This window comes from Bombus bifarius, unplaced genomic scaffold (assembly GCF_011952205.1).
Source record: "Bombus bifarius isolate JDL3187 unplaced genomic scaffold, Bbif_JDL3187 scf7180000008218, whole genome shotgun sequence".
NCBI lineage: Eukaryota > Metazoa > Arthropoda > Insecta > Hymenoptera > Apidae > Bombus > Bombus bifarius.
Window position 1 is genome coordinate 1,399,734 of NW_022884519.1, and position 27,547 is coordinate 1,427,280.

The following is a 27,547-nucleotide window of genomic DNA, read 5'->3' on the forward strand; positions in this document are numbered from 1 at the left end:
ATCTACAGATCGGCTCTTTCGTTTTGCTAGTTAAACAACGAAAATCCCCAATCTGGGTTCGACGTCCTGCTAGCATTAACGTATTAACTGGCCAACAGAGAATACCTGTTGACTCATTTTAAAAAAACAAGATGGCGGATCGAAGGCTACGTTACATGTTGTTTTGTTTTAGTTGCACGATATTTAGCTCTTGTTAATTCGTAGTGAAAAGTCCGTGTAGCGTGCATAGAAATATTCTAATTGATCGTATGTTTACAAAAAAAAAAAGGATCGATCAAGAAATTCGTTGAAAATATTGTGAAATGATATTAATGTAACCTAACGTATAGTATCACTATATCAAGTGTGAAGCTAGAATCTGTCGTTCGACTTTGTAATATATAAACATTGATTTTGCAATATTACTATAAACTATTATTTTTTATTATTATGAATATTAAATAAGCAGAATATGAATTGTGTGAAAAAAAAGTGATAACTACGCGCGAAATTACGGACCTGCGCACTAACTTGGACGTTCCGATCAGTTTGACAAGTGTTTCTTTTAGTTAAACCTAACCTATTGTGCATTTTTTGAAAGACTCTCATCTTAAGTGCAATTGCTTTTTATTTTTTTCATTAAGAATACCAATATCAAACGTGAAAAATGGCAGCACCAGAAGCGATACAAGTTAGTTCGCTACCCCTACCTCCAGTGCAATATATTAATTTGTACACAGACGAAAATGTTCGTCGAGGCAGAGCACCACGACCACCACCGCCGATACACGATTCTTATTCAATGTTTGGAAATGTATTTAACGCAGACGATACAATCATTAGGCCACTCGAAGCTCAAGGAATTAAAAGGTTATATCCTCAGCATTTCGATCGGCGACGAGAGTTGAAAAAATTGAATCACTCATTGCTTGTTAACTTCTTGGATTTGATAGATCTGCTCGTACAATGTCCTGACAGCCCAAGACGTGCTGAAAAGGTAAATACTTAATGTAATGACCTGGCATATAATGCAAATATTCACTGTTTCTTTTATTGTTTTTAGGTGGAAGATCTCAGTTTATTATTTATTCACATTCATCACTTGTTAAATGAATTCAGACCGCATCAAGCAAGAGAAACGCTAAGAGTAATGATGGAATTGCAACGCAGACAACGTATAGAAACAGCACTTAGGTTTCAGAAACATTTAGAAAAAGTATGGTTCTCAAATTTTAATCTTTTGTACATTTGACAATACAATATTTAGTTAAAATTCCCATATTTTTTCAGGTTCAAGAAATTTTACAACATGCATTGCAAATGTTACCAGATACTTCAGAATTAGATTCTAAATTAGCAATAAATACAGATGCTATGGAATCTGTTGATAATTTAGGTTCTGAACAACAAACTCCAGATCCATGTAGTCCAAGTGATCGCATTATGTGCAAAACAATAGATGATATGATTTCAACAAATGGACTGTATTAAATGAATTTCTTTTCTTATAAGATGCTGTAAAAAGTATTGTAATTATATTTGTAAGATACATTGTAATAATAACTATTCTACAAATACAGTTTATTTGTTAAACGACAAGAAACAATATTATATATACATTGCATATACTAAAAAAAACACATTGCAGGTTAAATATCTTTTATTTCTTTAATAATGTAATAAATGTATTGAAGTGAAATTTACATATTTAAAATTATAATAAACAGAAATAATAGTTTTAGAATATTACAATATACTAATACATGAGCAAATTTGATATAATTACATAATTAACAAGTCACAAAACATTTGTATTAAATATTAATTCAAACATGTATGAATATTCACTAACTGTAAATTTTTTACAATCTTTTTAATTAGCCATATATAGTGACATTCGATATTGGGCATAAAAAATACAACATATATTATGCAATAGTATTGTTTATTAAATTAAATGATAATATATTCATGAATTATTATTATTAGTATTACACAAGTTTTATTCAATGGTGGATAGGAAAAGGATACAATATGTTTTAAAACTCACCTTACAAAACAGCTACCATCAATATATAGATAAAAGACAATATACAACCGTACCTTGGTTTCTGAAAAAAGTACATTATAATCATTTCTTATGAGCCTCCACCTTGGACTTACTGGACAACCTGTAATCAAAACATGATTATTTTTGTTCTGCTTTCCCATCCTCAGTCAGCAATCACCACACAGCATCTGCAAGATAAAATGTATACAATAAATTACACCTTCATTCATGTAATCAAAGAAACTTTTTGACTTGAAAAATCACTTGTTCATATTGTTTGTTTATTTATATTATATAGTAAACGATTTTATAATTTTATGCTGATCTTTATATCATTTTAATATGTCTTTTTGTACTCAAATTAGACATTTTAATAGAAGATTCATCCATTCAGTTAAAAAAATATGTAAACACTTAATAATAATACAAACATAGAATTAGTAAATGTAGCATATAAATCAATAAATATAACTAATTTCGAATCTAAGAAAACAACAGCTGTTTTTAAGTTTCTTTGATTTCATTATTCTCTCAGAATTAGATACTCTGTCATTATCCCTCTGCTTACTCTCGTCTGCACTTCCTGTTGACAAAAGAAATGAGATATGATCAAGAGAGAAAGGACTAGGAAGAACTAGGAGATAGGGGAATACATTTTGATACTATTTTAATTACTATCTTTTGATGCCAAAATTGTTATGGCAGAGAAATATTGTCTCTCTTTTGCAAATACGTGTAACACAAGTGTCCTAGCACAAGCCAATCATTATACAGTATGAATTTGTAAATATTTTGTATCAAATAGATGTAATTTTTTTGTTTGTGACATCTGATGTTTCTTCAAATACTTCAAATGACTCATGTGTTGTGTTGCCACACCATTTTTTCTTCGGTATTTCGTGTATATTGTATTGCCTGTTAAGGTACCTGGTTTAGAATTTTTGTAATAAACACTTCTTCAAGTTCATGATATCAAGTTTCTCCACTTCTTTCTCCATAGCTGTTCACTTTTGTAAACTCAGGTTTCTTCAAATTGTATTTTCCAGTTATTTAACAATGAATATAAAAAAAGGTTCTGATAACACCATTAGTACAGTATTACACAGCAATGTTCTCTTCTTTAAATGTCAATATTTCATTACTGACATTATCACTATGTTTAGTAAACAATCAATTCTTACAATTTTGTATTTGAAACTTGTATATGTACTTAAAGCTTTCACAAAAAAACACTTTCTTTACACTAAGATTTATAGGATAAAAAATTGTATTTCTCTCTTTGTCACTTCTCTTAAACTCACTTTCAGTAAATAATCACTTTTAAGTCCTTCATCTTAATATGTACATTTTACAGAACTGGTTTAGTCTTTTATATTATTGGAGCTTTTACTATATCATTTTTCAACAATTTCAGTCATTAATTAATAAAAATTTTTTCTCCATGTTCCACGACCTCTTGGTCTATAACCACCTCGACCACCTGATCTATTTCCTCTAAATCTACCTCGACCTGTAACAAAAGATATAAAGATAGATTTTTATTTTATTTCTACATATTATTTTATGAAATAAAAATGCTTCTTCAATTACCATAATTTGATGATATGTTTGAGCTATATTTTCCACTAGGAGGAGTATACAATTCTCTTTTACTTTTATCTTCTTTACTTCGTTTATTTGAATTACTGTCATTTCCAAACGTAATGGGTGTATGTCTTTTTTGAGCAGACGAATGCTTTTCATTCTAGAATAAGATACAAAAAATGTATTACAGTATTCAAAATACCACATTTCTAAAAAAATTGTAACTATTTTAATACGTACCTTCTTATCATTAGCTGTTGTTTTCCATGAAAGATGTATAATACTTTTAAAACTAGGTGGTGAATGAAACAGATCTTTGATTAAACTATTGATATTATTTGTCGTTTTTAAAGCAACAACTTTTAACTGATTTTCCTCTGACTTCAACTCCTCTTCCGATTTGCCGCTAATTGCCTCCCGTAATTTTTTTATATAACCTTGAATGCCACGTGCAAAATACTGTAATCTTAATCTAAATTCCTTAAGCTGTTCTGGATCTTTCATTAAAAATTCCGGAGTTTGTTTACACAGTTTATGAAAAGTATACATAAGGCACTCAACATGACTGAATTGTAATTTTGGTACTTCAGTTATTTCTGTGACTGGCGGTAGTGGCATATATGTCTATAAATATTGGAACAGTATTAATATTTTCGATATAAAATAAATTTTTGCTCCTAAATAATGTTATTACTTACAATAAGAGTATTATAAAGTTGCTGTACTTTTTCTTCTGGTTTATCAATTGTTCCACAAAATACAGCTAATTCAGCAAGAAGCTTTAATAATTCCAATTGTACATCTCTTCCATTGGGTGAAGTAATTAAAGAAAGATGTGGTAAAACTTGTACACAAATGTAAGAAACGAATCGTGATGAATCTATTTGAGACTAAGGAATAAATTACATTACATAAATTTTCATTAATAATCATAAAATGATATATAAATATAGTTAAAGTATGCTTACACTAAAGAATGGAAGTGCGTGTTTAATACATTGTACAAGTCTGTTCCATTGTTCAACATTAGTATGCTTGAATGGTTCAGACAATTCAGCTTGTTCAACTGTAATATCTACTAATTCTTGTTGTCCACTAATTGTTGAACCTAATCTAGTCCACGCAAGTACTTCCATAATGCTATGAAATTCATCAGCAGTAACATCCTATGGAGAAGGAAGTGTTATACAAAAAGTAATTAAAGAAAAAATTCTATTATTATGGTAAAAAGATTATACCTGTAACACTTTCTTGCATTCTGAAATTAAAAGATCTTCTGGTTCTTTAGTAATAATGTCATGACCTATTGCTTTTAATTTTGTCGCTAGAAACTTAATGCAACGTTCCCGCGTTCCATCATCCCCATTGATAATTTGACTAAAAAACCCACTTATTGTTCCTTAAGAACAGAATATATTAAATATAATTAATACCTCATTACAATATCATTACATTGTGATGTATCTATAACAAACAATGATATACTCCATACCTCTTGGGTCAGTTTTCATAAGGGACATAACACTGTTATGAACAACAGCTAATTCAGATGGATCTTGAGCTTGAAGTAATTGAGCTAAAATATCTGCAATTCTAGCTGTATGTTCTTTATTATCCTTACATAATGCAGGTAAATCTTTAATTGCTTGTTTTCTTATCTGAAAATATCAATATATCAAATCATCAAATTTCCATTGTATGGAGACTTTAATACAAATGTGTATGTATTCGCATATGTGGTCAAGTGATATAAATACTACATACAGCCATATCTTCATCTTCACATAGATCTAAATGAGCATCTATTGCCTGATCAGCTAATTTTGGAAAATATTTAAAAAACCTTGCAATGAATTGCGATGCTAATCGTTTTTCTTTCGGTGATCCTTTCACTGCTGTCAGAATTTCTAAATACTCTTTCTCATGCTGAAACATACAAATAAAACGTTTAGACTCATAATATTTGCCGCTTTCTTCGCTTAATTATTTATGTACAATATTGACTCATTTCTATTATAAAAACATCGTTAAATTAACTTGAAGCTTACGAAATTAATATACATATTTGCATGTTTTAAATGGAATAGAAAGTTTTATTTATGCTTGCAAATACATAAAATTGTAAATGTTAGAATTAAGTAAACGTGGTTATTAAATATAACCAAGCTCGTCATTTACCTCAGCCAATTTATCTTTGGCATCAGCCAAAATGCCAAAATTTTTGTACAATTTTTCGATACTGTCCATACTCATGATAAACTTATTATCGAATTTCCACATCTATAGACACAAAACACATAAATACGATTATATACTTAAAAATCGGTAATCTAGCCGGCCATACACGCCAATGCACCACGCCAAGAAATGACAAAGATGGCAGCGATTCCACACATATACATATGTACGCACGTATAACAGAAGTAAATACGAAATAGCAGAGAGGAAATGAGAATGTTCACGCCCGCAGTTCTAGTTGTTTTACAGTACAGATGCTGCACCATGCGGCCAAGTTCTGAAGCTGGTACACGCTAGCATAGACAAGAACCTATTGAGTTCCACGCTACAAGAACCTATTTAATTGTACGGTCCTACGAAAAGTCGTAAGGCTTAAAAAAAATATCTACTTTTCTATCCCAAACCAACCTGAATAAATGGGGCGTCAGAAATAAATAAATCAGAATGCGTTTATATAAATAACAGATTATATTCCCTTGAAATTCGCTTACAGTGTCGTGTTTCGTGACATTTTAAATAGAAAAATATCACATATTGATGAAAGTGTCATAAAAAGGGCTAAAGTTTTATTATTGCATTGTGAATAATATTGCTTGCCGCTACCTGCGTAGTTGGTAGTAGATGTTTAATAAAAAAAACTATGTAATTGTTTTATTATAAATCCTAAGATATTATCAGAATGCTAAAATGTCCCTACCATAAGTATATTTTAATTGAAAAAATGGCAGCATTTCGTCCCCAAATACAATTCCTTCTCAGCTATTATTGTTGTATATATAAATTTTTTATAATACAAGAAATATTTGATAATTGCACAAAAATCGGAGCGCAAATGTTGCAATACTGGAGATGTAGAAACGATTCTATTTTTCGAAACTAAGATTTTACACGTGTCGAATGTAGGGAAGGGCAATGTGAATGAAAGAGAAAGAGGAACTGAGAATCGAAGCGATCAATAAATATTAAAAGGCTGCGATAAGCTGAGACCTCGAATTTAAAAATCAAACTTTCTTATGTTTTATTTGTGACCAATGAAACTTTTACCAACATGTTTCTTACATTTTTCGGATTAAAATGACACCAAACACGATGTACTTTGGCGCATATTTCTATACTCGTTTTAATCGGAAACATCTCACAAACACGTTTGTAAAAGTTTAATTTTAAAAAAGTCAAAAATGAAAGAAGTTTCACTTTTAAATTAATACCTAGATACATTGCCTCGTGGATATCTGACATTGGATCATGTTACACTACTCGAGGGTCAACAGGCTGTCGAGCCTTTCAGTGCGTCAAGGGAACCTTCTCTCCGTCGTGGAGATGACGAGTGTGCAACGAAGACTACTTTTTAGTTGTTAAATAGCTTTTTGGAAAAACTAATAAACATTTGGATATAAAATTTTGCATACTCTTATTTTGCATATTATTTATTTACGGCTCAACGGTGTTTGAAAGAAAATATTCTCTTTTCTTGTCTGAAAAAAATATAATAAACAATTAATCTCTTTTCTAGGCAACTTACAACTAGTTCAATTATTGCACGATTTGGTACTCTCATACTTGTTTATCCCGGATAGAAAAATAGATATGAATTTTCCCACAGAACCGTACAATTAAATAGGTTCTTGTAGCATGGAACTTGTCTATGCTTGCGTGCCACCAGACTCCTAATTTTATAGGATCTTGTATATGCTAGCATGGCTACCTTTAGCACTTGGTGCATGGTGCAGCACTAGCTGGGGAACAACCAGAACCATCATAGCGTATACACTATCATTTCCTCACTGAGAAGCTTATTATGGCGCTAAAGTCGAAAACTCAATAATAAATATTATCGAAATTATTGCTTTAATTACATATTTCTCCATAAACTTGGAGAAATTTCATCTTTTCATGTATGCTCTGAATACATAATAGTTTGTCATAAAATCCATAAAAATACTTTATAGTATCATATGTTATGCTTCAAATAGGAGAGCCTAAAATGTTGTTGATTTATATAAATGAAAAAATAATACAATTTTAATCTTAGATTATTAATATACAGTTAAAATAAATAGTTATAAATTTAATATTTATAAAAAAAATTATATTTTTAATAAATGTTTTGCATAAATATATTTTGTATATATATATATGTGTGTGTATAAAAAATGTCCTTATAAAATATTGTTAAAATTTACAATTTTTCTGTAAGTTCAGGAACAGCCTTGAATAAATCAGCAACTAAGCCATAATCAGCTACTTGGAAGATTGGTGCTTCTGGATCTTTGTTAATTGCCACAATCGTTTTTGAATCTTTCATACCAGCTAGATGCTGAATTGCTCCAGAGATACCAACAGCAATATATAGATTCTAAAAGATATGAATTGAAATGTAAATAATTTTTTAGCGGTTATAATAGACTATAACTAGAAGCCAAGCTTACTGGAGCAACAATTTTTCCTGTCTGCCCCACTTGCAAATCATTAGGCACATAACCAGCATCAACAGCAGCACGGGAAGCGCCAACTGCAGCATTAAGTTTATCTGCCAAACTATATAATAATTTGAAGTTATCGCCAGACTTCATTCCTCTTCCTCCAGATATAACGATTTTTGCAGATGTCAATTCTGGTCTATCAGATTTAGATAACTCCTGTTTAATGAATTCTGCCAATTGTGATTTGTAGTCACCAGCTAGTGCAGGTTCACACTTGGCACTGCCTCCATCCAAAGGTATTGCTTCGAATGCAGTGCCTCTCACTGAAACTATCTTTATATTGTCTTTGCACTTTAAAGTTTGAATTGCATTTCCTGCATAAATTGTACGGATGAATGTATCTGCTGCTTTAATACCAATAATATCACTTATTGGAGACACATCTAATTTAGCTGCAACCTTAAAAAATGAAAGTTATATACAAACTATGAAATATACTTTTTATCTATAATAATATATATTTAAAGGTAGAGAAAACAGACTTTCTAATTAGATGCTTACTCTTGGCAATAGTGCTTTACCAAATGCAGTAGCACCAGCTAAAATATGGGTAAATTTATGCTCATTTTGAGTAGCAAGGATAAGAGGCGTTAGTGCTTCTGGAAGAAATCCTTTAAAAGCGTCGCTCTCTGCCACCAAAACTTTGGATACACCATTAGCTTTACTGACACTTTGTGCAACTGCATCACATTTGGTACCAGCAACTAAGACTGTTATATCACCACCAATTTTTTTTGCTGCACTTAATGTATTACAAGTGATAGGGGCTAGAGATTCATTATTATGTTCTGCAATAACTAACGTGGATTCATAACGTGCCAATAATCCATACTAAAATAATAAATAAGTTCCTTAAATATTAATCCTTTTTGAAACAAGTAATTTATAATATCGTTTTAAATACCTCATTTGTTTTTATTTTTAAATTAATATAATTTTATTTTACAAAAATATGCGATTTCATATAAAATTAATACATTTTTATTTAATATTATTATTCTTTATAAGTAAAAATGTTTCATACAATAGAAGAAACATACAATATTATAAGTATAATAAAAATTAGTTTTGTTTCCTATTAATCCAAATCACTTATAAGTATCGATCAATTGGTTGGTCATTGAAACAATCGAACATCAAGGAAATATAAGTTTCTAATACTCACTTTGTTCCCAGTTCGAAACGTTCTAAAACAAGTGGTGAACATATTTGACAAGTATAATTTTTAAACAATTTCTTTTAACAATATGTTAACTAAATCGTGAAAACTAATTTGTATCAATAAAGTCCAAAGTTCCAGGGAGGAATAACAATAAAACACATAGTGATAAAAAAGATATACAAACTGTGACGTAATAATGTTTTGAAATAACTCGATTAGATATTTAAACTAAATTGAATAAGTTAAATTTGATACTCCATTTATTAAAATTAAAATTGTTATATAGAAATATATGTTATTAAATATACTTTATAAATATATCATGAAAAAATGTAAATATATTTTAAGTTAATATCTATATTAAATTTTATAGATAAAATGGCAAATATGTCTTTTTCAAGCGTCAAAACGAACATTGCTAATTTGAAAACTCTCAAATGTTTTAACTATAAGGAAATAATATTATATTCTAAAACATCTATTAGATTCTGTATTTTTTTATGTAATATTTGCTCTTTTTAATATTAGATATTTATTCTTCATATTATATTATTTTTATTTTTTATCTGTTTTTAATGTACCATAAAGATTCTATATCTAGTATTTATTTTATTATTCTTGGTAACTTTTATATAGTGACATTTGTCTGGTAGAAAACCTGTTCAGAAAGACGCAGGAAAATTCTCGACCATTTCACTGATTGTGTTTGAGCAAGATGGTAAGGTTTAGGTTATCTAACAATTCTTTTCACATCCTATTAATTATATGTAAATAATTGTTAGAAAATTTTATTTAAGACATACATAAACTACATGTTCTGTTTCAGTCTGCTCACAAAACATTCATTATCAAGCGGAAGCTTGCCAAAAAGTTAAAGCAAAACAGGCCGATTCCACAATGGGTCAGAATGCGTACTGGCAACACTATCCGGTAAGAATTATTAAAATATGTGTATTTTAGTATTTTCCTTTTTAATCATTGCACTATTTATTATTATTATAATTCATTTTATAGGTACAACGCCAAACGGCGTCACTGGAGAAGAACTAAGTTGAAGTTGTAAAATGAATTTGATATGTATTTGCCTTTTTGATTGCTATTATACATTAATCGTTTATTCTTAAATAAACTCTAACTTTAACATGTAAATTTGTATTTGGAAATAATAAACCCTAACCTAAACTTCGATCAAAGTACATAATCTCAGAAAAAAGTATGATGTATAATTATTTATTTACATATAACTATATATGTGTATATTATAACGAATTATATATTTTGCGGGTACGCATTTGTTCCATCCATTCTTCCAACCATTCTTCGCCTGTTTTAGGTGCTGGTTGATAATAATGTTTTGGTGGTTTCCCTTCTTCTAAACGTACAAAGTAATTACAATATCTGTAATGTACTGTTCCTATCCTTCCTCTAGCATGACGTCGTATGCCTTTTATTGTAATACTCTTTGTTGCAAAAGATTCAGCTGAAAAATACAATGAAAATCTATAATACTGTAGTACTAAAAATATTGAAAACATTTTATTTCTTTTTCAATATACTTACCAACCCATAAGTTACTTTTGAATTCAATATTATGTTCCTCTACAGCCATACGTTGTGCCTCTAAGATAACTTCTTTTGCTATGGCTGCACCTTTCTTCTTCAAAAAGCTCAATTGTTTAATAGCTTCGTCTACGCTCATACCTCTTACAAAACAAGCAATATACCACATATTTAATGGACTATATTTAATGAATTTTTTTACGTGACAGACATACTGTAAGATATAAAAATATAGTGAATAATTATATTTTAATTAATAAAATGGTATTATTTTACAATATAAAATAAACTTACACCTGGTCTTTTCTCTTCACCTGGTTTTTGCGGAGGAAAAACAGCTTTATTATATTTAAGGAATCCTTTATTTGATTCTTCTTCTTCTTCATTTTTATACCAATTGTATGATCTTTGTTGTATACTAGATAAACAATTGGAGTTATCTGCATTAAATATTTTGTTTGATATAAATCGTTGTACACATTGCCTTATACCTAGCATTTTCTGTAAATGTGAAAATGTATATAAAATTAAGAACTAATAATTAAAGAATATTCATTTATTTCTAATATAAATTCACATTTTGAAGAATTCAAAATATATTAAAAAATAACCTTGCAGTTGAAATGCGTCATAAATAAATATCATTTAATAAATAAAAGATATGATTACCTGAAATAATTTATAAACGTTTGACAATTATACGAATAATAATGTTAAATTAATGCTTGACTATATAACATTAGTTTATAATATACAAATAGTTTCAAACTATTGACATAGAAAATACATTGATTCTAAAGAAACTAGAGATGCCACTTTGGCAGTAATATTTTAATCTAACATATACGATCAGGGTATATTTTTTGACAAATTCTTATTGTAAATAAAAGAAATTATTTATGATAAAATAAAGTTTTTGAATTATATAAAAACAATTACTTCATATAATTTGCAAGAAGTAATATTATGTCTTAGAAAATTATTCAATACGCGTTTATTTACTTCTTTATGTAGGTCGCTTTATGTTATTGTTAACAGAACTTTTTTGAATTATACAAATTTCAGTTAATCGATGGCAAACATTTTGATTGGTTGATTTTAGAGTTAAATTATTCAGGTCCGTGAATAAAAACAATAATTATTATATTATAAGTAGCGCCTGTGAAATGTGTCGTCACTTATACTAGTATATGTAGGGATGGTAGTGGAATGCTCTACTTCATAGCGTGTTCATGACGCAACTTATTAAATTGCTATGGCGGAGAATTAGTGTATGATTAAATTTATTTACTGTTCTGCTCCGTCATTGTGTTTAAGGTAAAGTTTAATTTGGCCTTTAAGAAAAGTCATGGATAGCAATAAAGATGAGGCTGAGCGATGTATGGAACTCGCTGAACGATATCTACGGGAGAAAAGATACGAAGAGGCGGAAAAATTTGTACGTAAAGCACAGAAACTTTACCCAACAAAAAAAGCAGAAGGTAAGGTGGGAAAAACCCACGTCAGCTTCTATAAAATAACTTAATCAATTCTTAGTTGTCCTTTACTTTATTTACATCTAACCACTAAATTATTGACACTATTGACATTATTTGACATTTTGGAAGAGATCCCTGTTGTATTTTTGGTTTCAAAGATTGTCATTTTTTTTAAAAGATTATTTTAATGTTTATATTGAATTCTTTAAGAAATATGGTTTCATGGTAATCGTGTGTGTCTGAATATTGATCAAGAGAGAAATGTAGTATGAGTAAGCAGAAAATTAAGAGTTTAAGTGAAATTTGTGTAACTATATACTATTTTCTTGTAATTAATGATACATTCACAGATGTATTGGCAAAAGTGACAATGATGTCAAAACAAAATCAACAAAAGTCTGAATCTGAACCTACAATTAAGAAACGTCAAACTGCACCTAAGGAAACTACACATACTCAAGCTTCTAATGATTATACAAAGGAACAGCTTGAACATATTAAAAGGTACTTGTGTCGAATAAAGTTCTAAAATCATCTTAATAAAAATTTTGAGATATAATAATAAGATTTGTTATTTTATCATTAATATTGGTGTAATTCATTTATTTGTAGAATCAAGAAATGCAAAGATTATTATGAAATTTTGGGTGTAAGCAAAGATGCAACTGATAGTGATATTAAGAAGGCATATAAAAAGTTGGCACTTCAATTACATCCAGACAAAAATAAAGCACCAGGTGCTGCTGAAGCATTTAAAGGTAAATTAAAAAGGATAATAAAAGTATATTTGAGGCAGATTTATTATGACATATAGTATTATTTATTGATATATAGTATTTATTGTGACATATGTATAATTTATATTGTGTTTAGCCATTGGAAATGCTGTCGCTATACTCACTGATGTGGAAAAAAGAAAGCAGTATGACATGTATGGCCCTGAGGATGAAAGAATGCAAAGTGCTCAAGCTCACCAAAATCATTCACATTACAATTATACAAGGGGATTTGAAGGTACATATTATAATATCTTTTGTCCAATATTTATTTTTTATCATAATTATTTATCATAAATTTATTAGATACATTTATCGCCATTTATTATTAAAATTATTATTAATAGATTTGTAACAGAGATTGTAATAAGCTTTAAGCCTCACTATGATAAACAAAGAACAATGATAATAATAATAGTAATAATTTATCAATATTTATTAAAACATATATACTGATTAAATAATTTTTCCTAGCTGACATAACAGCAGAAGAATTGTTCAGTATGTTCTTTGGAGGTGGGTTCCCACAGCAAGAATTTTATATGAGACGCTCTGGAAGGTGGGCGAGACAACAAGAAGCACAAGCTCAACATGTTCATTCTCAGGTATGAAGGAAAAATATAGTAATTTAATATATTTAAAATATAGTAATTACAATTTCTTTTTCAATCAAATCATGCTTTTTAAAATAAATATTATGATTTTTAGCAAGCAAATGGATATACCACATTCCTTCAAATGTTGCCTGTGCTGTTATTAATATTGTTAACTATGATGAGCAGTTTCTTTATATCAGATCCTGTATATAGCTTACATTCTAGCGCGTAAGTGTATTCATAATTCGCGACAAATACATTTATGACAAATAATGACGAATAAATTAGTTTAAATTGATAATTTTATGGAATGTTTCAATTTTATTATTTACGCTTTATTTTTTGGCTTCTATCTCTGGTATATTTTAAAGAGAACGATTGACTCGTATGAATGCGATTATATGCAAATTTTAAATTTGTACACAGAAAATATTCTGTATTGAGAACAACTCAAGGATTAAGGGCGCCCTACTATGTGAAAGAAAACTTTCATACTGAATATCAAGGCAGTTTACGTAGGCTAGAAATTTCTGTTGAAGAAGAATACCTGCATAATTTGAGACATGCCTGTTTTAGAGAGAAAAATTATAGTAAGTATTTTATTCAATTGATTACTAAATGTCCCAGAGTAGCAAACTACGTGTAGTTCTTAGAAATAATAGTCTGTCACACAAGAGTATGCCGACGATATCTCTACAAATATTAATTCGTTTGTGATAAATTTAGTATGGATTAAAAGTACAACTATTTTGCTTTTATTTAATAATGGATCCAATTTCCTCCATTATCGATTATAGTCTGACATCGTTTCGGTATGCTTTCTATTAATTTTTTGTCGTACAGGACTAGTAGGAACTCCATGTTCTTCGAACGCGAGCCATTGAGATTCTAATCTTTAATATGCGTTCTCCCTTTAGTTTATTTTTCATAGAGGACTACATATTTTCTATCGGACCTGCATTAAATGACTGTGGTGGCCAGCTCAGCATAATGGAAACAAAAAGATCGTTTCAAAACGTATCGCGTAGGCAGTATTCATTTTTCGGATATATATGTTGTATTTCTATTCATTGTCACAAAAGGTACTAAGACCAAGACATTATAAATCACTGCGTATTCCAGAAGACTATATAAGTTTAGAGTATTACACTTTTCCCCACATTAATTATCAAATTTCGTAGATATCATTGGTATACTTTTGTGTGACAGATTGTAAAAAGGGACTTAACATAATAGTCAAAGGATATGTCTTTATACTTTGGATATATCGTTTCTTTAATCCTTAGGGGAAACGATGATGTGGAAAGCAAGAAACTTTGGAGATCAAGAATTATTTTCCAAAGCTAGAAATATCGAAATGCCCTCATGTAAGAGGGTACAAGATTTGCAAGGCATATAGCGGCGATACTTTTTTGAATAGAATTTTGTTGTAGATAGGTGTATATTGTATTTACACGTGTGTAGTTACTATTTGATGAAATGAAGAATATCAAGTATAATGCTTATGCGTAATATATTCTATATATTCGCGTAAAAATTTATAAATGATATTCTTCTCGATCCGTCATGAAATTTTACATAGACCATGTAAGCTGTTTGTTCCAACTTAAATTGTAAATTGATTTTAATAGCACGTATGAGGAATTCCAACATACAATATTAATATCATATTTAATTTAGTTAATCTAACATAATTTTTAAATTCTTTAGACTGAACGGTGCAATTTTATAATATAATCTAATATATCCAATATGTTGATTAATTTATATGCACTGTTATTCAGAATTATCTATGTATCGTCGCTACGACACGCAGAGGAACATCTGGGTGGCATAGTTAGTGGCAAACATTAATTTTGAAGATTTAGAAGTGTTTCCAATATCTATAAACATCGATTAATATTTGGCTGTTAATAATTTATTTAAAATCGTGCTGTACTATTTATTGGGTACAGTAATAGATCATCACTTTTGGCTGTTAATCATTTATTTAAAATCTTGCTGTACTATTTATTGGGTATAATAATAGATGTTAGCATGTGATGATTTTGACGCTTTTGATAAATATATTATTGCAATATTAAAATTGCTTGTACACGAAAAGGATCTAGATAATAAAGGTAGAAAACTCGTTAAATTATATGAAAACGAAAGAATATAAATTATATAATGTACACTAAGGTCATTAACGTTAGGAAGATATGAATAAAATTATTGCATGCATTTGTTTTAGGCAAGGAAAAATTGGGGAAAAAAAAAACAAAAATTAAGAAATGCACACCCACTTTATAAGGCCTAAGTTATATTTCTGGTAATAGCGAAATTTGTGCGAACCACCTTTTTCTTTTGTATAAAATCCAATCCTATTCACAGTATTACATAATGTCGACGTATTTCATAATATAAAGTATTTCATAATATAAAGAATTATTAATGTTAAAAATTCCACAGACACAATATTATACTAGTTACATTCCTTCTGTTACTATGAAAAATACACAACACATTGCAAGCTAGCAAAAAACCTAGTGTTTGTGACGTATATCTATTCGTATATTATCTTTCTCTTGTAAAATGAATATAGTTCAAGCTAAAGAGAGGAAAGCATTAGCTATGCATGAATTTATTGTCACATATGGCGAATTGTAATAAATAATCTTGATGGAGTCGCAGTCATCGACCCATACACATCATCGCGTCGTAAATATTTATATGGATGTAAATCTGAAGAAAAAGGAATTTCGAACAAGCTAAACAAGTGGCCACATATGTCTGCTGTTGTTTATAAATTGTAATGTACATGGATAACATGAGATGGATGACCAATATACTCATCTTAAGGAAAAGGTTTGTTTGTCTAACATTGAAAGTTTTTCGATATTAATTATTATCTTTGTAATTGATTAAAAAATGACTACATTTATGAAGTTATGGATTTCGAAACGTCTATGCTAGTCAGTCTACCGAACTGCACATATCAAATTTGTTTTATAATTTGCTCAGCTCGTACGTATTTAATGGCACTTATTTATTTGAATCATTATATGATATATATATGTCAAAGTATTTTAATTAGCTTCAAAATAAAGGAACTTGAAAATTACGATCTTTCCCATTTATGCACGTCATGCTTTCCATTAGTTCGGGAGTACCAACCTTTTTAAATTAGACGATCATTGGAATAATCTACAAAAATTCGTTATGCATCGAATATTAGGTTCATGTTCCATGTCATATCTCATCCGCGATTGTATTATTATCGACATATCTATCAATTAATCAATTAAATTTATCAGCAATTGTGATAACACGAATAAATACTTTTACCTATACTTCAAATAATATTCCTGATAATAGTATAGGAATCAAGTGACCTCAATGATTTCATTCAATATAAGTTCATCGCATGCTAAGGCTTTATCGATTTTCATACATTTAAAGCCCCTTTTATCGAGTTCTCCAATTCAGGTCAATGTGTGTGTCGATTTTCACCTGTTCAAGGTTATCTATCTCCGATTGTATGATTCCAGAATGATGTTGCCTCACGTTTCGATATACAGTTTTTCATTCGATCCCCTTAAACTCAGCTGACAAAAGCAGAAGCCAGGAAGAGAAAATCTTTGCGTATAAATCGATTTTTCGTATTGTGTCTTCTCGCATAGCGTCAAATTATTTCAATCGAACCGTATTAGAAAGTACTAAAAACCGCTACTCAATTGCACCGATCATAGAATTTCATAAAATATCCTACAAGAAGTTCCGTTACATGGAACATCTGTTACGAACGAGAATTACATCAATCTCGCACACCATAAGGCGCTGAACGATGATCGGTAAACACGTTCCAAAGCCCGTCGGATAAAAAGTCTGGTTCAAGGCGGCCGATACTGTATGCAGGAGATCGCGATGGCTCGGTTAGTGGCCAGGTAAAATTCCTGTTGAATGCCAGGTGAAATGTCAGTCGATGCACCCACATGATTCGTGACGACTCGAGCCGGCTGTCTGTTCGCCAGCACACGGCGCGATATTAAAAAGCTGTCGCACCACTCTCGTTCCAACTCGCGCCGATTAAACCACGGCCGCGCAATATTTGATCGTGGAAACATTTGCTGACCGAACGTCGATATACATACGCATATGTGGTAATATACCGTTAGAGCCGATCATTATTGCGAATTATCCAGCTAGCTTGTTATATACCTTGTATTAACTATTTTGCACTGAGAAGCACCGATTGTTCTTTGCTTTTTGTCCCGTGACAACTGTTCGACATTTTTCCTTTCTGAGGTCCAAGCATTTATAATGCGCATCTACTTGTGAGTCTGAAGAACAATACCAGGTATTTTCTATATTAATTTTTTATTTTTCTCTCTTTCTTTAAACGGAGTATATTTGTGAATGTATTTAAACGTACTCTAAAAATTACTTGATAGCGTGTCGGTTATTGGTAACAATGCAATATTAGGCGAAAGACAGTGGTGAACTTCATCCACTAAAAGCTCTTTATCCATAGAATATCGATTCTTCTTAGATTAAATTTCTGCGATATCGACGATTTTAAAGTAACAATCTTATGTACATAAATATCAGATTATAGTTCGGAAATAATTTTTTGACTCGTCAAGAAATTAATCAAGAAATTCAAATTTCATGGATTCGAGCGAAAATTAAAATATTCTCCTTCTTGTGCCGCGTAAAAACATTTTTATTTCATCTAGATACTTCATTATCATACCATAAAAGGCAGAAGAACTCATGGTAAAAATTCGGTTTTTAGCGTTCCACTTTCCCGGTCACCGTATATGGAACGTGTTGTAAACATTTCTCTCAAATTAAGGATGCGTGTTAAATCTAGTCATCAGCCGTGATTCCTCGCGCGACTTTCGAAGCGTGCACCGCGAGTTCTTCCTTACCCAGCATTTATTCTCGGTTCAGCGTGACATGGAGACAATGGATGAGTGGATCTGTGACCAGGACACCCTTGGATACGACGAGGCTTGTATCAACTTACGCACAGAAGATTCGAACGCCTGGCTCTACCTGCTTTCCGCGGATTGCGCGCTGGTGAGTCACGCAAGGACACGCTCTTTTTATGTTTTTTCGTGCTTTGCATACTTTTGCCTGCTTCTGTGCAATACCGTTTCCTATGAATATTCCAAGAACGGGTTCAAATGTTGATTGGAGTCTCAGGTAACCATGATTATTGGTTAAATTTGAAGTTAAAGAGCTTTTTTTAAAACAATTAGACTGCACATGTTTATACATTTATAAATTTAAATACGCGAACACATGGAAAATCTATAGTAAATTAATCGTCATAATATTTACAGAATGAAAAAAGTCGGTATTGGGGTTCCATTTTTCTAATTGCGCTCAGCAAAATATGAATTTGCATAAAAATCCACCGTTCAGTAATATATTTTTTACGATACAGACGAAGAAGTTAACCCTTAACGCTTCGACTTTCAATTGTAAATATCAACCAGCAACTCCAACTTATTTTCATCATACTTCGACTTGCAAGTTTTTAACACTTTATCGACCGATACCTATTAATCTGCTTTTTGTCGCCGACGCTTACCGACTGATAGCCTACTAATCGGCTTTTTGTCGTCGACAATCTTTCTCATTATTTGAGCAGTAATTTGTTATTTAGTACTAAGATACCTTGATCAGTTGCGTCAGTTGCGTTGCTTTGTAAGCTTCCACAGTTTTATACCAATTTGAAAAACTTACCGTTCGCGATAAACGAAAAGAATGGTATTGGAGAGTCTAAACCGAAACAGAGCCGGCGCCAGGGAGAATCTGCGCCTGAGTTGCCAGTCGGACGTGCGTATATTGTTGAACCGCTAGCGGTCAGTAAAGTGTTAACTGTCAGATTTTAAAGAGTTAGAGCGCCGCATATCGGTGGTGCTTGGGATGCACATTTGAGCATTTAGGGTTAGATTTCTTTTTCTTTCATTCTTCGAATCCTTTTTCATTTCCGATTTATTACATCGTAACGTTACACGAGTGAAATAATTTATTGGTGTGATACTTGCGGTATACAGGATGAATTAATAAACGCAGTTAGTTCGATAACCTTTTAATATTCGAATTTTGAAACTAATCAACTTCTTTAATCGAGATCTATTCATCGAATCCTTTTTCATTTTCGATTTATTACATCGTAACGTTATCCGAGTGAAATAATTTATTGGTGTGATACTTGCGGTATACAGGATGAATTAATAAACGCAGTTAGTTCGATAACCTTTTAATGTTCGAATTTTGAAATTAATCAACTTCTTTAATCGAGACCTATATTTTCCTCTATAAAAATGTAGTCATACCACAGAGAATAATCTCGTTACAGTGCCCATATACTAGGATCAAGCAGATCGTAGTAAACTGGACTTCCAGCGTGACAATCGATACTATTCGATCCACGAGCTTGAGAGTGTTGGATGCCGAGGATCCCAACGAATTTATATCCGCTAAAAATACCAGGTACATTTGGTTGACCGAAAGAAGTGTCACGATACAACGTGTCTTAAAGTTAACGCCGTCCAGTTTTATACGATTTACATCTTTTTCGCATTTCAGCGACGTGATCTGTGAGCTGACGCCGAACCTGGGACAGTTCGGTGTGTACGAACTTTCTATAGTAAATCGAAGCTGCGATATAAAGGTTCTGAATGCGCCAACGTATCCTTATACAGGCAAGGCTCCCTGCATCAAATAGAATTTCTAATAAAAGTTGAAAAATAACCAGTAATTGTTATACGTATAAATCTGTGTTTAGACTTTATCCAGATCTTATTTATTTGTATCGAAATATCAGATCCGTTTGATGGTTATAAATATTTACCGGATGGTTGTAGATAGCAGCCATGTTACATCTGATTTAATTTATTAAGATGTACGATAGCAGCTTGATTGTAGAAGAGATTACAGCAAAATAAAGTTCAACGGTCGTGTTGATAAAAGTGTAAATTTTTTCAGAGCTTCTTATTATTTTTGGAGTATTGTTACTTGTTCTATTTGGTCTGTCTGGCTTGAAATCACTGTGGCACGTATGCAGGAAGAAATATATGAAAAGTCAGGTGGATGATGGCGCTATGAAGCAACCCGCGAAACGTCGAGTGAAGGCGATTGACACGGTGCGGGGGTAAATGTTTCTATTCTATTTATTTCTCTTTTAATAAAATCGCTCCGTATAAAATATTACAGTATTTAAGAAAAGTTTAATGTTACAGGGCCAGTACGTTGTTGATGATATTCGTGAACGATGGATCGGGTGGTTATAGGACTCTTGGTCATGCGACCTGGAATGGATTGCTTCCAGGAGATTTGTTGTTCCCTTGCTTCATATGGATCATGGGCGTGTGTATCCCCATAGCGATGTCCAGTCAGATGAAGCGCATGACACCGAAACGCCAGATATTATATGGAATCGTCAAAGTAATTGATAACAATTTCACAGATAAATATAAAATTTAATTTGCATTGAAACAATTGCAAAGAAAAACTGGTAGAATGTAATTTGCATTCAAACAGTTGTAATAGGAAATATAGAATTTATGCAAATTAGAATTTTTACTTTGTATTTCAATCTTAATTTATTTATATTTATTTATATTTTACTTTTTTATATGGCAGAGGAGCATACTTTTATTTCTAATCGGGTTGTCCCTGAATACGGTGAGCACAGGTGGCCAGCTTGAAACCATCCGCATATTCGGTGTTCTGCAACGATTCGGTATAACTTATTTCGTTGTTGCTCTGTTATATTTCCTTTTAATGTCAAGAAGACCAAGCAAGATACAAGTAAGTGTATACATACTTATAAATGAACATTTTCTGTATGTATTTCCCCGTAAAAGTATCAAATATTTTTATATATTTTCTCGGAAACATCGATTTACAAAATATTTCATTTTCATTCATAGTCTCCAATGTTACGTGAAGTGCAAGATTTTCTTCTGCTTCTTCCTCAATGGTGCGTGATGCTCGTGATTGTGGTCGTTCATTGCGTCATAACATTCTGCTTAAACGTTCCAGGATGTCCCACGTATGTACGTATGATTTAATGAATGACAATTGTGTTTTTACGAAAGCATCAAAAGCGATTATTCTTAGTGGATATCTTGGTCCCGGTGGTCTTCACGACGACGCGAAATACTTTGATTGTGTGGGCGGTGCAGCAGGCTACATTGATAGAGTGATACTTAAAGAAGCTCATTTGCACCATTCAGCTACGGTTTATAAATCTGGACCGTACGATCCTGAAGGAATTCTGGGTACACTGTCTTCCATTAAAGTACTGTGAAAATTTATTCGGCGGACTTTCAATTGTTATCTTAACTTTTCTTTTCCAAAATCTCATACTGCACAAATTTATTTAAATTTATTAGGAAGAATTTTTAACTTTTTTCCAATTTTACTTTTCAGAAAAATAAAATTCACAGTTCCATAATAACCTACTTCACGTGCAAATGAATATTATTCATCCGACATTTTTCTTTTTGATGTTTCTAAATAATTATTTCCAAAATCAAGGTACCCTTACAGCGGCGTTTCAAGTCTTTCTTGGCCTACACGCTGGCATAATCATGATGACTTACAAAGACTGGAAAGAACGTGTAATCAGATGGTTAGCATGGGCTGCGTTCTTCGGTTGCGTAGGATGCGTTCTTCATTTTACCAACGTAATTCCCGTCAACAAGAAATTATGGTACGTTTCCAAAAAAGGACAACGTCGTATCGATTACATTATAAAACCGTATTTATTTGCTATTATATATGCAGGTCACTGTCATTCGTATTCGTAACCACGTCTTTTTCCTTGGCTTTCCTTTCTGCTTGCTACTTGCTCGTAGATGTCGTCAAGGTGTGGAACGGTGGACCTTTTCGTATTCCTGGTATGACTTTCACGAGATTACACAACCACTAAACAGGTTTCGCGCCAAATCGATTTAAGACCTGTTTGAAGAATTAATGCTACTGAAAAAACGTAGTTTTTTAAACCATTATCGTCTTCGATACACTTTTCAATGCAGTTAGTGTCTTACTAGCCAGCAGATATCAAATAGCTATTTTTCTAATTAACGATTCAAATATACTATAACTTATATATAAATTTGTAATAAACGTTTTATTAGATTGTTAAAAGATAGCATTAAGAAAAAATTCAGGTTGGCGCGCAACCTGTTCACTGTTTCAACACTCTTTTGCAACAAATGTAAAAACGATTATATTCGATTATCCGTAGGTATGAATGGTTTACTGTTGTACGTTGGCCACATGGTGTGCTATCAAAATTTCCCTTTCCACTGGAGCATCGGTAGCATGGAAAGTCGAGCACTGCGTTTATGCGAGGCCATTTGGGGTACTGGATTATGGTCAATTATTGCATACGTTATGCATGCAAAACGCAATTACATCAGCCTATGATAATATACGTTCAGCAATCTTCTACATGTATAACAGAAATTTTGTACACGATGCTTAAAAAAAATCAAAGGTTGCTGTCTCATTTATTCATTTTTATTGAATGGAAGATGATCGAAAGTTGTTACAAAAGGCAGCGAGGAGTAGATTGACTCGAAACGAGGTTTAAAGTAAATTTTACAGATGATTTATTTTGCATAACTTACATAAATATAGCACAATGATTGATCGAGGTAACATGATGGTATTCGACTCGAATACACTTCGCGTTGGTTCCTTTTTATTTTGAACGAAGATGGCGAAACAGGGAATCATCGCGACCAGGTGACAATTATTTTCAATTTTGAAACCGAAAAACCAGTCGTGTGATTCCATTCTCTCAAAAGATCTTCGTCTTCTCACAATATGCGCACACCGTGGGATTAAGAGGGAAGAATAAGGGGAATGGCAGAAGAGATAAAACGAAACCTATACGGGGCAACAAATACAATGAGGTGACGTGGGAAGATCTCAGGAACAGTCCTGTGGTATCGATGGTTGTCGTGTTAAAACGAATCGCGACGAATCGTCGTAAACAAAATAAAAAATGAAAAAGGAAAGAAAAGAAAACACACTAGCAATGCCATGTTTCTGATGGAGGCACCCGTCTTTGTTCAGTAATCCGCTGTAACAGGACCCAAAAATTCAGACAGACTAGATTATTAACGTCCTATAATTATCCTATGCTTTGGTTAAAAAAAAGAAGAAATATAATAAAAGAAAAAAACTGCTCCTATCAATGGTGAATTGAATAATGGCGAGTGTGTCATAACTTGGAATTCTCTCGTGCTACGATTTTTGTAGAGGGACATTATTTTTTATGTAGAAAGGATTCAGCGTCGTTCAATTGCGTGAAATAATTGACTCTCATTATAGTCTATAATTCGTACAAATATTGCTGGCTCCAGATACAATTGAAAAATAATCGCCTACTTTTTTTTCATTAGAAACTATTAACGATAGAGTGAGAAAAATTGGGAAAATTTTGAATAACCAGTTAAGATTTAACAGACTGTAATAGTTATAATTAGAGCAATATAAAATGACGATAGTAATATTTTATAATGTATTTCGTTACATCATATTACATTATATTATATTACGTTACATTATACAATATAACGTTATATTATATTACGTTAAAATATATTGCGTTATATGGTACTACTTTATAATGTATGACGTTATATAGTATTTCGTTATAATGTATTATGTTACAATTTATTACCTTATAATCTATTACGTTACATAGTATTACTTTATATAGTATTACGTAGTATTATATTACGTTATGATGTATTACGTTATGATGTATTACGTTATAATATATTACGTTATAATATATTATGTTATAATGTATTATGTTATAATGTATTATGTTATAATGTATTATGTTATAATGTATTATGTTATATAATATTACGTTCTTCACACATGCACGAGTCGGAATTGTTGGGAGAAGTCGAAGCTTATCCGGGGTCGGGCTTTAGCGCTCCTGATCGCCCGCTTTAAGAAGTATTGCGTTCCCTTGTATGTCTCGTAGCAGAGGGAGATCTCTTCCTCGTCATGATGCCGCCGACGGCGGGCTTTCTGGAGCCGCCTGCGGGCCCGAATGCACGTCGCCCGTAGATCTGCAATGTCCTGGGTCCACCAGTACGCATGTCGGTCCTGTCTAGCACCAGTCGAGGAGCGCAGCATCGACGCATCATATGCCGCGTTCTCGTCCACGCTTTTCTCCTTGACCACGCTTTTTTCCTTGTCCACGCTTTTCTCCTTGTCCACGCTTTTCTCCTTGTCCACGCTTTTCTTCTTGTCCACGCTTTTCTCCTTGTCCACGCTTTTCTCCTTGTCCACGCTTTTCTCCTTGTCCACGCTTTTCTTCTTGTCCACGCTTTTCTTCTTGTCCACGCTTTTCTTCTTTGTACGGGCGTCGCGATTCCAGGCCGCGACGATGGCAAATGCCTGGAGCATGTCGTCGTCTTCGATCTTTGTCGCTCTATCCTTGATGCGTCTCGATCTTGATGGCGGGCGGGATGGTTCCATTCCCCGGATGCCGTGGGCCTCTCCCGCGGGCTTTGTCTCCGGCTTGACCTCCATGAATATATAGAGGTGGTGTGAGAACTTATCAATCCTCTCAGCTACTCTCCAGCCTGACACCCGTCGGAACGGATTGGGGGTGCCCCATGTAATATTAACGACGGAACACCTTCCCCACGCCACGCATGTGCTGGTCGAGCCTCTGTTAAGTAAGAGGAGATGTAAATTATTACCTTATAATGTATTATGTTATATTATATCACGTTATAATGTATTACGTTTTATAGGTTTACGTCATATTACACTACGGAATATTATATTACGTTACAATGTATTACGTTATAATATATTCCGTTACATTGCATTACGTCATATAGTATTACGTTATATTATATTCTGTTATGTGTTACGTTTTATATACAGGGTGGTTGGTAACTGGTGGTACAAGCGGAAAGGGGGTGATTCTACGCGAAAAAAGAAGTCGAAAATATAGTGTAGCGGCATTCGACAGCACAAATACCGCTACTCGACATAAACAATTAACGGACGACGGTAACGCAGTGGTTAGCGCATTAGGCTACGAAGCTCCCCCCCCCCCTAGCTAGCAGTACCCCCAGCAGCGACATCTACAGCCACCAGCCACAATCATCACGGACTAGACTCATCCTCTACAATAGAATAAATCTCCTCTCCAATCTTCCCGTAGCTGGGACAAAGACTGTTTGTTTGAAGGACCTTTTAGTCAACTAAATTCTAAGATTTATGACGGGCCCTCAGGCTAGCTGAACATGTACTGCGGAGACGCATCGAAGCTGCCTGTCCGTTTGCAAAACATCTTAATTGCCGAAAAACCCAGGTTTTATAGCGGGTCCTCGGGCTGTTGGGACTTGTGCTGTGTACGTGCCTCAACCTCAGGTATTACTTGTCCTAAGGAACCGTTAGCATGTTTTACTATCCGATACCTCTATGGGTAGTTCCTTTAATGAGGGTCATAACACCGCTCCGCACCTTTGTTAGACGGAGCGCCCGTCCCGTTAACCGCGGCTACGTTGGGCGACAGGCTATCGCCCCGAGTCACTAATCCCGGACGGTTACCATCGGCTTGGATAACTGCGATTGTTTCATTACGGCTATAGTAGACTCTAGATTACAATGTTAGGAGGTTATCCTGAAGTTCCAGAGAGGCCCCGGCGTCCTTTCGTCTCAGACATATATTATATATGATTGTCATATAAATGCGTTAATCAGCCATGTCACTGCGCCACGTCAGAAAAATTACTGAAAATTCTCAACGCGAGAATTGATTGTAATTTTAATAAATAAATAAAAGAAAAAAATATAAATGCGTATATCATAAATCAAACGTTACTAAACGTTACTGTATGAAAAAGCATGAAATAGAATGTTAATTATTGCATTATGCATTTCTGCAATTAATCAATGAATTGAACTGAACATTTTCAAACCAGATAACTGTAAGAATTTGAACACTAAGGTGCACACGTATATATGCGTACATCAACAAACATAATTTCCTTAAGAAAATCTAGTATTTTAACAAATATTTTCAGCATGAACATATTGTTCATTATTATTTTAAAATGCGAATTTTAAGTATTATGTGAAGACAGATAATTACCGAATTACAAATTGCTGTTACATGCGAAATATAAAAAATTGTATGCTTATTCGTACTATGTAACAGTGCATATACGTAATCTTTCTACTTACTATTTTGTTAATAGTAATATAAAGTAAAATTAAAATATAGTCCATCAAATCTAATATATCCACAATGAAATAAGATTATGGTCATATAGATAATTTCTAAAATTGTCTGACAAAGAGAGGTTATTGTATGATGCATTAAATCCATATACTAAGATTAATCTTTGGAAGGTAATATAACCTAAGAACTATGCACTAAATTTGAAACGAATGCGATGTATTGAAAGTTGTAAAAGTACCTTTCAAGTTTCAGATATTTAATATAAATTAAAGATATATTAGTAAAACATGAAATGAAATACATGTATTTACGATATAATTTTTAAACATATTTGTATTTTTAAACATCATTAAGCAAATTTCTAAATAACTAAAAATACACTGCTTCTTATTAAATAATTACGA

The 27,547-nt window shown here is 32.3% G+C and overlaps 8 protein-coding genes across 13 annotated transcripts; 4 read left to right on the forward strand and 4 right to left on the reverse strand.

The window, feature by feature from the left end:
- The first annotated feature begins 171 nt into the window (after positions 1 to 171).
- Positions 172 to 1,592, forward strand: LOC117211205 (mediator of RNA polymerase II transcription subunit 7). The gene is made up of 3 exons (XM_033454881.1): positions 172 to 976; positions 1,043 to 1,195; positions 1,270 to 1,592. Exons 1-3 carry the CDS (start codon positions 647 to 649, stop codon positions 1,468 to 1,470), a joined length of 684 nt encoding a protein of 227 aa, XP_033310772.1. The 5' UTR covers positions 172 to 646; the 3' UTR covers positions 1,471 to 1,592.
- A 313-nt stretch (positions 1,593 to 1,905) lies between these two features.
- LOC117211168 (apoptosis inhibitor 5) lies at positions 1,906 to 6,080 on the reverse strand. The gene is made up of 9 exons (XM_033454813.1): positions 5,792 to 6,080; positions 5,378 to 5,539; positions 5,106 to 5,271; positions 4,852 to 5,012; positions 4,582 to 4,779; positions 4,312 to 4,503; positions 3,854 to 4,237; positions 3,620 to 3,773; positions 1,906 to 3,539 (listed from the first exon to the last, which is right to left on the reverse strand). Exons 1-9 carry the CDS (start codon positions 5,891 to 5,893, stop codon positions 3,451 to 3,453), a joined length of 1,608 nt encoding a protein of 535 aa, XP_033310704.1. The 5' UTR covers positions 5,894 to 6,080; the 3' UTR covers positions 1,906 to 3,450.
- A 1,902-nt stretch (positions 6,081 to 7,982) lies between these two features.
- Positions 7,983 to 9,922, reverse strand: LOC117211129 (electron transfer flavoprotein subunit alpha, mitochondrial). The gene is made up of 4 exons (XM_033454739.1): positions 9,500 to 9,922; positions 8,836 to 9,165; positions 8,281 to 8,733; positions 7,983 to 8,207 (listed from the first exon to the last, which is right to left on the reverse strand). Exons 1-4 carry the CDS (start codon positions 9,539 to 9,541, stop codon positions 8,031 to 8,033), a joined length of 1,002 nt encoding a protein of 333 aa, XP_033310630.1. The 5' UTR covers positions 9,542 to 9,922; the 3' UTR covers positions 7,983 to 8,030.
- Positions 9,923 to 10,114: 192 nt separating this feature from the next.
- On the forward strand, positions 10,115 to 10,684 carry LOC117211131 (60S ribosomal protein L39). The gene is made up of 3 exons (XM_033454743.1): positions 10,115 to 10,214; positions 10,323 to 10,426; positions 10,511 to 10,684. The coding sequence occupies exons 1-3, from the start codon at positions 10,212 to 10,214 to the stop codon at positions 10,557 to 10,559; spliced, it is 156 nt and encodes a 51-aa protein (XP_033310634.1). The 5' UTR covers positions 10,115 to 10,211; the 3' UTR covers positions 10,560 to 10,684.
- Positions 10,685 to 10,711: 27 nt separating this feature from the next.
- Positions 10,712 to 12,187, reverse strand: LOC117211130 (39S ribosomal protein L22, mitochondrial). Of its 3 annotated transcripts, none has more exons than XM_033454740.1 (4): positions 11,726 to 11,879; positions 11,351 to 11,557; positions 11,057 to 11,270; positions 10,712 to 10,976 (listed from the first exon to the last, which is right to left on the reverse strand). In XM_033454740.1, exons 2-4 carry the CDS (start codon positions 11,552 to 11,554, stop codon positions 10,756 to 10,758), a joined length of 639 nt encoding a protein of 212 aa, XP_033310631.1. In that variant the 5' UTR covers positions 11,555 to 11,557; positions 11,726 to 11,879; the 3' UTR covers positions 10,712 to 10,755. The 3 variants fall into 3 exon arrangements, with proteins under 3 accessions (XP_033310631.1, XP_033310633.1, XP_033310632.1); XM_033454742.1 differs by lacking the exon at positions 11,726 to 11,879 and adding an exon at positions 12,059 to 12,187 and having other exon boundaries at positions 10,713 to 10,976; XM_033454741.1 differs by lacking the exon at positions 11,726 to 11,879 and adding an exon at positions 11,996 to 12,187 and having other exon boundaries at positions 10,713 to 10,976.
- A 63-nt stretch (positions 12,188 to 12,250) lies between these two features.
- LOC117211128 (dnaJ homolog subfamily B member 12) lies at positions 12,251 to 16,741 on the forward strand. 2 transcript variants are annotated; one of them, XM_033454738.1, is made up of 8 exons: positions 12,251 to 12,537; positions 12,885 to 13,038; positions 13,147 to 13,292; positions 13,408 to 13,548; positions 13,785 to 13,915; positions 14,019 to 14,134; positions 14,333 to 14,496; positions 16,140 to 16,741. In XM_033454738.1, the coding sequence occupies exons 1-8, from the start codon at positions 12,405 to 12,407 to the stop codon at positions 16,196 to 16,198; spliced, it is 1,044 nt and encodes a 347-aa protein (XP_033310629.1). In that variant the 5' UTR covers positions 12,251 to 12,404; the 3' UTR covers positions 16,199 to 16,741. The 2 variants fall into 2 exon arrangements, with proteins under 2 accessions (XP_033310629.1, XP_033310628.1); XM_033454737.1 differs by having other exon boundaries at positions 15,193 to 16,420.
- Positions 16,742 to 18,145: 1,404 nt separating this feature from the next.
- Positions 18,146 to 23,436, forward strand: LOC117211127 (heparan-alpha-glucosaminide N-acetyltransferase-like). Of its 3 annotated transcripts, none has more exons than XM_033454734.1 (12): positions 18,146 to 18,245; positions 18,842 to 18,970; positions 20,262 to 20,395; positions 20,492 to 20,607; positions 20,891 to 21,056; positions 21,145 to 21,349; positions 21,548 to 21,715; positions 21,838 to 21,959; positions 22,028 to 22,188; positions 22,448 to 22,622; positions 22,697 to 22,809; positions 23,160 to 23,341. In XM_033454734.1, the coding sequence occupies exons 2-12, from the start codon at positions 18,848 to 18,850 to the stop codon at positions 23,339 to 23,341; spliced, it is 1,665 nt and encodes a 554-aa protein (XP_033310625.1). In that variant the 5' UTR covers positions 18,146 to 18,245; positions 18,842 to 18,847. The 3 variants fall into 3 exon arrangements, with proteins under 3 accessions (XP_033310625.1, XP_033310624.1, XP_033310626.1); XM_033454733.1 differs by having other exon boundaries at positions 18,154 to 18,245; positions 18,684 to 18,970; XM_033454735.1 differs by lacking the exon at positions 18,146 to 18,245 and having other exon boundaries at positions 18,848 to 18,970; positions 23,160 to 23,436.
- Positions 23,437 to 24,805: 1,369 nt separating this feature from the next.
- LOC117211143 lies at positions 24,806 to 25,540 on the reverse strand. The gene has a single exon (XM_033454765.1). The coding sequence runs from the start codon at positions 25,472 to 25,474 to the stop codon at positions 24,806 to 24,808; it is 669 nt and encodes a 222-aa protein (XP_033310656.1). The 5' UTR covers positions 25,475 to 25,540.
- Positions 25,541 to 27,547: the final 2,007 nt, after the last annotated feature.